Source organism: Limulus polyphemus, unplaced genomic scaffold (assembly GCF_000517525.1).
Source record: "Limulus polyphemus unplaced genomic scaffold, Limulus_polyphemus-2.1.2 Scaffold5020, whole genome shotgun sequence".
Lineage (NCBI taxonomy): Eukaryota > Metazoa > Arthropoda > Merostomata > Xiphosura > Limulidae > Limulus > Limulus polyphemus.
This window is the reverse complement of record NW_013670630.1, coordinates 1,594-11,932: the sequence shown is the minus strand read 5'-3', so window position 1 is coordinate 11,932 and position 10,339 is coordinate 1,594. Positions and strand designations below refer to the sequence as shown.

The window sequence follows — 10,339 nt, the reverse complement described above, 5'->3', positions numbered from 1 at the left end:
GACATGGCCTTTCACTCATGACCCGTCTCAAAGGGTTAAGTGATTACATTCAATTAATCAGTTACTACAGTGTTACTCAAACCATGTTACATACAACCAAAAATATGAATACTATCATACCATCATACTTGAAAAAAAAAATACCAAACCAACTATCTCAAATTAAGAGTGAATCTCATTTAGTGACGTTTAAAAGAATATTCTTTACGTTAGCTGTTGTAGTTCTCTACCCATCTATCTGTGTGAATTCATATTGAATCACATAAATAATTTGGAGATGTACAAACTATCAGTAAACACTTCCAGAAGCATCTTACGTTTCAACCTTCATAATGGATATTTTTGTTTTGACAACAAACTACATTTCCAACTAAGTGGCATCACAATGGGTATTTCAGTAGCTGCTACTTATGCCATAATATTTCTGCACATTTTTGAAACTAGGACACTTGACGAATGGTATCAAGATACCAATACTGGCCCCAATCACAGACTTTGATACAACAAGAATGTTTGAACTATGGAATCAAGGCCTTGATTGTTTAATCAAATTACTAGAATTTCTGAATGTCATAGACATCATGCAACATCTAATACATCTTTAATCATTTGAATTATAAGAACTTTCTTGACGTTACCTTGATGATTGATAATGACAATAATATACAATCTACCTTCTTTCACAAACAAATTAAAAATCTATTTTTCTTCTCTTCAAGTCTCTACATTCAACAGTTTCAAGAAATCTACAATTGTAGGAGAATTTAAAAGAATTATCGCAACTGCAGTGATAAAAGCAACACAGGTTAAAAATTAAAATCATTCCTTTTGAACAACAAAACCCATTTTTCATGTCAAACAAATTTTCATGAACTATGACAAAATCCCTTCTAACATGAAAAAACAGATAAACTAAGAAGAAAGATGATAATTTTCCAATAAACAATACTTTTACAGTATCTCTAATTGATGAAACTTTCCCCAAGAAACTAAAAACTATAATGAAGGAATCTAACTGCTGACTAACATTCCAGAATGACCAGGTTTAACTCTCAAAATAAACTTTCAAAATCTAAGTACATTCATTACCCTAACAGTGTAATAAGATTAAGCCAACTGTTTTTGCTTCCATTGTTATTTACCATCTTGCATATAATATCATACATACATTGGTGAAATAAGAAGATCCTACATACAAGGACACATTGACTCTCGTGCTATAAGGTAATTTATAACAACAGTTATAGTCTGTTAATTGTAATTTTGATTAATCAATTAGTTTATGTGACAATAAATGATGTAATCGCTAGTCATAGGTAATTGATTAAATCACCCAGCTCTACTCACACTATCATAGTTTACTTACAGGAAAGCTTGAAAACATTAAAAGTCTATTGTATATAATAAAAATTCTGTAAAAGAGTAAGCACATATCAATATACAGCAAAACCAGTTAAGTCTTGGACTTAAGTAAAAAATAGTATAATACTTAAACTAAGGAAAGATAATAAAAAATGTTAAATTTAATAAAATAACATCAGCATTGAAAATGGATAAAGGTTTCAATTCTATAGTTTCATAACTTTTAAGCGTAGATGTTTTTTTTAGAAAGCACGTGTATATCCACCAATCCAGACAGTATTTTTTACATCTCAGAAAGTATTTCATTAAACTTTAATCATCTACTCACTGTCTGTAGTAGTCATTTAAAAAAATCTGCATCATTTACAATCAGTTTATGCCACTGGAAAGTTCTCAAATTTGAATATATTGTGATACAAACATCTTTTCAAACCATTATTAACACATATTGACAAAAATTCTCAAAAAACTAAATCTAATAGATTACCTTATAAACATTCAGTAAGTTCCAAGAATGCTTGGGACTAATTTTCCCACCAAATTTACTTAGTTTGGCATTTATTTTATGTAATCATGTCTAAAACTATCATATTCTAATTTAATTTTCTTTGTTCACATAATACAGGAACACTACTTCCAAGAAAACTGAACAAAATGCATTTGATAACCTCATTCTCTCTCAATCCTACCATTGTTTATCATTGTAGAAGATTATTATTCAATTTAGGTTGACTGTTTAACCAACCTGCTTAAAATTCACAAGTATTTTCTGTTCCTTTCTTAAAGGGCCAGGTTATCAACACAACCATTTGTAGTCTGCACAAACTACCATGATGTAAATCACTGCTATTAATTTTCCTCTCAAATAAAAGTTCTCATTTAAATCTTGGGCCTTAAAGTTATAATAACTTAAAATTAGAACATAAGGTATAATACACTAGGGTCAACATGGAGGAAGCTAAGTATCTGGTTAGTCATAGTAATTGCAAAAGAGGGAGGAGAAAAATATAAATAAATATAGTTACACACACACCTAATAAGCCTTGTTTGTTGACGTTTTCGTATGGAAGGGTTCATCTCAAATGAATATGACCTGTTATGCTTTTTTCCTGAAGCTATGGCAGCTGCGGCAGCCACACCTACAGGACCTAATGAGGGAAATAATTTAATGTATTTCTTGCAAACATAATGGTATCATGTACCAGTTTCTTGAAATTATAATTCTTGAACCACTATGCTGATTAGAAAAGGTTAGTATTGCAAGCCATAATAGTTATCCACTTCCTAAAACTGGATTATCACTTTTAAAAAGATTGCATCCAATAATCCCACAAAAAAACAAAACAAAAGCATTCCCGTTGTTGCTTTAGCAATATAATTCAAAATAAGAATTTGTTCTAGAAATGCTTTCCTTAAGAAAAACAAAAGGGACTAATTATGACAAAGTGAATTTAAATAAAGAAAAAAAATTAATTAGTTACTACAAACACATTTAAGACGAGTAAAAATTAGTGATGGAAATTTATATTTTTAGATATACTATAGTAAATACATCCCAGATTACTAAATTATAAATATAAATAAAGTGGCAAAAAAAGGAAAAACAAAAAAATTAAGTGGTTCGAAGAACTACTTAAAACTATTTGCCAATTTTAGAGCTCACCTGATGCAGCCAACTGGAGAGTAACATCATCTCCAATAGTAGAAGAAGACAGCAAGTCTGAATCATTGTAGGAATTGCTCTCAGGAGTTGATGGCTCAGAGCTCATTTCATCACCATCAATCACATTGTGGTTAACAGTGGAACTGACAGCAGAGCCAAGATCCGATGTCATGCTCATTACTAATGAAGAACAATATTTCATTATAGCATAATTAGAAAAAATTAAAGCTATTAAACTCTTCAACTTAACTTATTGAAACTTTATTGCCACAAATGTGTCAAACCCGTGAATTATACCATGTTTTTGTTATAAAAAGCAGAGTTGAATGTTTTGGGAAGAAATGTTTCAAGTATGTGCAATACTGATTTTAACCTAAAGCTTGTTAGAGAAAAAACTCAAGAGTTTGAAAATAGATAAAACTTGTTGTTATATTTAACCTAACTTAAAAAGTTTAAGGACCATATTTCTGAGCCACTCACTTAAATTTTTGGTAAGTCATTTTAAAAGTGGATGGTACCAGAATATTGAAGGATGGCTAATGTTACTCCAATATTAAAAATGGGAGTTAAGCATTGTTCAGGTAAGCTTAAGCCAGTTAGTCTTACTTTTGTAGTGGAGGAATCTTCAGACTAATAAAAATATGCTCTGCAAGATAATTTAATGATGTTTAAATTTTTATCACTTAGTCAAAGTTGCTTTACAAAGGAAAATTCTGTCTTACTAACCTATTAAGTTTCATTATGAGAATGTTATTTAAATCTCAAAGAGGGTAAAGGAGTAGATTTGGTTTACTTCCATAAAACATTGGTGAAAAACAACTAACTCAGTAAGTGAAGGGAATAAGTTAAAAGGACTGATTGTTTGGCTGGATGAGAGGAACTAAAAAAAATTAATATTAACAGAGTTCATTCTAACTGGACTATTGTAGTAAGTGGTGTACCTCAAGGATTGGAGCTGGGACTGTTGTTCTTTTCAATTTAACAGCAATGTTAAAGGCATAGTTTAGAAATTGGTTAAATCTGCTGTAACAAGGATGCTAAACTTTTATAGACAGACTTTGACTGATAGGTTAGTTTGACAAAACACATGACAGATGTCATAATTATGATGAGGTTGTGCATATGGATTATTAAAATATAAATCTCCATATAATTTTTAGGTTGGAATCCTCTTAGTTATGAGGATGAAGGAATGGACCTTGAGGTACTAGTTCACACAACTCTTAAGCTTTTGAAACAGTGTTATATTAAAAGTGGCAAAGCTAACCAAATTATGGGTTGTATGTAAAATACAAAGGAGGCTTTGTTGTATTGACGGGAAGGTTCAGAAGAGAGCTACTAGAATAACTCCAAGGATGATGGGTCATAAACTTGTCATATGAGGACACACTGAGATCTCAACTTGTTTTTTCTTGAACAGTGAAGGGTCAGGAATGCTCTAACTGAAGAATTAAAAATTATTAACAGAACTGCAAGATTGAGACATCACATATTTTTCTTGTCAAATACTGAGGTAAGTATAACAAGGTCATAACTTCATATAAAAAGTGTCACACACATTATATTTATCCAAGATAAATCTCTTGAAAAAAATGTAATCCATAGTAATAGAGGATACAATTTTACAGGAGTTTAAGAAGAGGGCTGATGAATGCCTGGGGAGAGGGTCAAGGCTAGACTTAGTGATTAGTTTTCTGTTTTTTGAGGGAGGTTAAGAGTCAGGACATTCTTCATGGACAAGAAAATTCCTTGAGGTGCCATAATTTATATTTAAAAAAATGCATTAATAATACACAAAAATCAGTTTTATTATTTATCAGAAATGATTTCAAATGAACAAACTATAACAAACGGTTCTATTGAACAAACAGTCCACAGTGTAAAGCCATGAAAATCTTTTAAATGAAAAGGAGAAATAAAAGCAAACATGAAATACTCTTCACAGAATTCCTTGTACAAACTTTATTAGACATTCTAACATGAAGATCAACAAAAAAGTTTAAGATGTATATATTTGAACTAAATTTTACAGACAATAAAAACAATATTAAATAATTTTTAATTATAGTGTTTTAGACTACAAAATCTTAAAAGTAATAAGTAATGACAACCAAATATAGTTTTCCTAAGTTCTTGTTGATTAATCAATATTTTCAACTATGCATTTTAGCAAAAACTACTGTTTTCATTACACTACACATAAACATATTTCATGTCTGAACTTCTACAGATATGATAATAATAATAATAATAATCCCATTTTTATTGGCACACAACCTTCTTCCAAACCCTTGGGTAAATATTATCTGACTCAGAAGCTATCCTTCTTTAAATTTCCCAATTTTCCTTAATGAGCTCAGAATTAATGTGATCATCTTGTTCAATCTTGCTTCCATCTGGCAACTATTTAGGATAAGGAATAATCTTCATTTGTAAAAACCAAAGAAAAAGTAGACTTTAATAATGCAGCTATCCCATAATCATCAAATATTAGCCTTTCTGTATCATACCTCATTTTGCTTAACCTTAATGTATTAAAAGAAATCTTTAATATTACCTTTTACATTTTCAACCAAGATATTTTTTCACATACACTTACTGATTTCCTACATTTTTTGACTAATTCTCTTGATCTTCTGTAATCCACCAATCCTCCCATCATTGCAGTTAATTTAAATTTCTATAATTTTATCTTCTATACCACTTGTGAGCCAGCTTATTTTTTTACTAGCAGCCACCCTTTTTTATAAGGAACATGCCCATCTTTAACACTGAAAAATTAATTTTAAAATTTTTTCCAAATTTGATCTGTATCTCTAACTCTTCAAAATTTGCTTTTTTTCCAATTTGTAACCAAAATCTCATTATTCCTTAGCTCCATATGTAGCACAACATTAAATCTAACTGAATGATGATCACTTTTACTCAAATGTTCCCCAATCTCTGCCCTATCAACCATTTCTTTTTTTAGGAGTTAACAAAAAAATCCAATATATCATTGTTCCTAGTAGGTTTCCTAACCAATTGTTGAAGAACACTATCCTGAACAGTTTCTAAAAACCTTTCTCCCTCATTGTTTGGCTCTATCAATTTCCTATCTGTATGTCTGAAATTAAAATCTCACTAAATTATAACCTCATTAACAGTTGAATTTTTTATCTCACTGTAGTTTCTCATTAATTTTATCAGTTTCATCTAGTAGTATTTAACAAATTCCAACTAAAAGTCTTCTACCCTTAGAATAAATAACAGAAATCCAAGCAGATTCAACTTCATTGCTATTAGTTTTGATATCCTTAACTTGAACATGCTGTATAAAGCTACTCCCATTCTTTTTAGTACTCTATCCTTAGTAAACAGCCTATAACCCTGTAATTCAAAGAATTTCCTGCCATCAAAATTGTCAACATTTAGCCAGGTTTCAGATATTTCCATTATATGTTATCTATTCCAACATATGCAAAACACTAGCTCAATTATTATATTCATCAGTGCTACAGATAGACCAAAGCTCGTAACTTGAATAGCTTACCAGAAAAAAACAACATCAAAAAATAACTAATTACAAATGTTTTATATCAAGTTTCATTTGTAATTTGTACTGTTGTTTTCAAAAAAATTATGCTGATACTTTTTAACAGATTTAAAAAAATATTAATTTATTTAATAATTTAAAACTATATCTTGTTTAATTCATATAAGTTATAGAACAAGTTTTCAGTAAACTATTTCAAATTCTTGATACTTAGATTTATTTTTACAAGTTTAAGTAAAAAGTAAATGCTGGGTGGGATGGTTTGGATAGCCAATTGTAGAACTTGTTTCACAAATCATTTAAAACATAATTCTCAGATCTAAATTACAAAATAAGCAGCATTGTATCATTTTCAATTATTATTGTTAGTCATATTTATTCAAAAATCAATAAAAAAGCAAACCTTACAGTTTAACACTAATACAATGAAAAACATCCTTGATTATAAAGAGAATGAAGACAGTGTTTTAAGTAAAGTTATTATGTGTATTTAAAGTCAGAACATCATTCAACATCACACCCTTCCATTGAAAGAATTGTTAAGTCTTCAATGTGTTACATATTTATATACCACAGTTCATTATACATGTTGATGCCACATGTTTATAATTGTTACATAGCATTATGTCATAAGACAATCAACAATAACCACTTTGGTTTTATAAGTGTAAAAAAATTATTATAGCACAACTTCACAAGTCAGTCAACAACAAACACTTTCTACAAAGCATGTGACCATTATAGTTTAAGCTTCAATAAGGTGATTGCACAAATGGTAAGTAGGAAACTTGTAAGTAATTATTAACAGAAGGTGTGTGTAATGATATAATATACTTAATGATTAAATGCCAATAGATGCCTATATTTTAAGGAAGAAATAATGATAACTTAATTCCTCACAATACCAAGAGTGCAAACTTGTAAATTTTCCACTAAAATATGGCTTGTCCTATGAGTAAAGAAAGTACACTTTTATTCTATGAATGATTAAGTTAAGTTTTACTAAAAATAATTCTGAAGCTATGTACTACTTTACTTGTACTAGACTTAAATAACTTCAATATATCAAGCATGTAAGTTATTATTTTAATGAAATGGCTCCAAATAGTTACTCCCATTAGTGTTAATAATACAAATGAAAACCAGGCACTTAATGGGATTGTGCATAGTAAATACCAACCATTAACTTACTTTTAAAAATAAAACCTTTCAAAGAGGGAGGATACAAAAATTAGTAATAAACTATTGGGTATTTTACGAGCTTACTTGTTGGAAGGTTACATAGCAACATTCAGCATTCTAAAAATGAAAGTGTGAAAATTTTGCTCTCATTCTGTCATTAAAATCAAGGTTTACAATTACCTAGTTTACTTTATTTTTTACTGAAGTACACTACAGAACAGTTCTATTCAGTTTAATGTTAGTCTTGATTTTTAAACAAGATCTGTGAATGTTAAACACATGTAATATATCTGATCTATTATATTCGATGACGAGGAACCCAATTTGAGATTAATAATGTTTGGAGATGGCTTGAATGGGTAATGAAGAAAAACTTTAATACAAGTTTAACATAAGAGCAAATGTACAACGTTTTTTTTCCTCATTACCCATTCAAGCCGTCTCCAAGCATTATCTGATCTATTAGTATTACTAATTTACTATTAGTGAGTATTACTATTGGCACTATATTACATTATTACAAATAATTAGTCTAAAGCACAGCTAAATTAAGAAAAATGTTATATAATAAATACAGGGCACTTATTTTAAATGTTTCAATCAACATCCGTAATTTAGAAATGAAACATTACTGGCAGTACCATTTGTTTGCATACTTTTCAGCTGGGAAATTCGTTTCTCTCACAGAATGACACTACGATCTCGGACCCGAAGAAAATGAGAACACAAACTAAGCCTAACATGGAGACGTCATATAATGCATAAAAGAAGCTCCTAGGCCTAGTTTTAATTTCGGTACGAAGTGGTGACATTTCAATACTATAGAACTTTAAAGATGCACGTGTGGTTCTCGTAACTATGGGTTATAGTTGAGCATGTCAAGCTGGGTTTTCTACACAGATGATCACGCACATGTTAATGGCCCATGCGTAGAAGGGCCAGGGGTACACGAATTTGGAAACTGAGCAAGCCCAAGAAGTGTCCCATGTGCGACTGCGTCACACTATTGCTGCTACAATCAGTAGTTGGTTCCGAAATCGGACAGGCAAGGTAGCTCCTTTACAACCCAAAAGGTATGTTACTGTTTTATACATAGGAGATTTCTAAGCTTTCGAAATTTATACAAAATAAATTAAAATCAATGTGTTATAACACTAGTATATATAAGCTCCAATAAACAAATAGTCAGTAAACATCAAATCCCAGCTTGCTGTTAACCAGCGTAAAAATATACAGAAAACAGGCATTTTGCGTCTGCGCAATATATATGTATATATATATATTCTTAAAACAAGTTTCATAAAGACGGCAATGACAACTACATTTCTGCCTGCAAAAATTTTGTTTATCGCAATAAACAGAACACATCTACAAATGGGTTCTTTTTATTCATAACTTACCATAAAGATCAATAATCAAGGAAAAGACAATGATACACGAAATGCGCACCAAATAACGAAAATGGAGATAATCTGAGCAAGAAAAGGGGTAAAAGAGTACTTTAAATATATTGGACTAAGCGCCCTCTATTGTTGGTAGGTTTGTCTAAGATAAAACATTTGGATTCTTCTCGTAGACCAGAAAACAGTATTGTAAAACATTACAACATTTCATAATAACCATTATTGTTTATAAAATTATAAACAGAGAAAAAATTATTATAATTTATTATTTTTCTTTATATATGTAACTCGTTTCGAAACTTTTAGGGAAAGCTAATAAGAAATATATAGAAGTATCAGTATTTGTGAAAATATTGCTACTAGCATCCTTGTTGGTGGAAAACGTGATATGTATATAGTCAAATATTATGTAACCATGTGAAAGATCTGAAATCCGTAATTGTTATGAATCAGTATAGCGAAGAATGTATACAAAAATGGACATAGCCTAGCGGTTAACATGCCGGGCTGCCAATCAAAAGGTTTGAGGTTCGAGCTGCTATATTCTGATGCATACACTCCGCAATTTCAACTTACAACAAGTTATAATCGTGACAGTCAATCACACTATTTGGTTAAGAGTATATGAATAAGTTATGGTGCTGCTAACTGATTGATTCCTCTCGTCAGCAATTCTAGCTCAGAGATGGTTATACTCGAATCTCGGTGTCTCTTACCTGGCTGTTTAGCCCATTTTCCGTTTAAGATGTAGTTCAAATTGAAAATACCAAATGGCGAAATCAAGTCGAAATTTGAGGAAATTGTTAATCTTCCATATGTTATGCTTTAAACTCTCTTTCTTGTGTAATCAATTTGGGCACAAGTTGAAAAACTAAATTATCATGTAATGTTTTGTTTCTTGTGCAACGAAGGATTTTAATGCAAGTATTATGTCAAGAGCCATAAACAAGTTGATCTTACATGTTTCGAACGGCTAAACATACGTCACTTTTTTTTTGTAATAATGCACAAAGTTACACAATGGGCTATTTGTGCTATGCCAACCACGGGTATCAAAACACAGTTTCTAGCGTTGTAAGTCCGCAGACATGCCGATATGCCACTGGGGGGGGGGGGGGGCAGATACATCAAACGATGGTTCAAGATCAATTCTAGATACCCAGCACTTTTTAAATATGATATTGTTACGTCTCC

General features: G+C 30.7%; 1 protein-coding gene across 3 annotated transcripts in view; it reads right to left on the bottom strand.

Annotated features, from left to right (window-relative positions):
• The window catches only part of LOC106472010 (DNA-binding protein P3A2-like), a 51,105-nt gene extending 41,891 nt beyond the window's left edge, over positions 1-9,214 (bottom strand). Inside the window, exons 1-3 of one of the 3 annotated variants that reach the window (XM_022400616.1) lie at positions 9,143-9,214; positions 3,026-3,205; positions 2,396-2,510 (exon numbers count right to left, since the gene is read on the bottom strand). In XM_022400616.1, the coding sequence (XP_022256324.1) occupies positions 2,396-2,510; positions 3,026-3,203 (293 nt within the window). In that variant the 5' untranslated portion in view covers positions 3,204-3,205; positions 9,143-9,214. Of the gene's footprint in view, positions 1-2,395; positions 2,511-3,025; positions 3,206-8,383; positions 8,953-9,142 lie in introns of those variants that run through there. The other 2 variants (XM_022400615.1, XM_013932639.2) reach the window with 2 other exon arrangements.
• Positions 9,215-10,339: the final 1,125 nt, after the last annotated feature.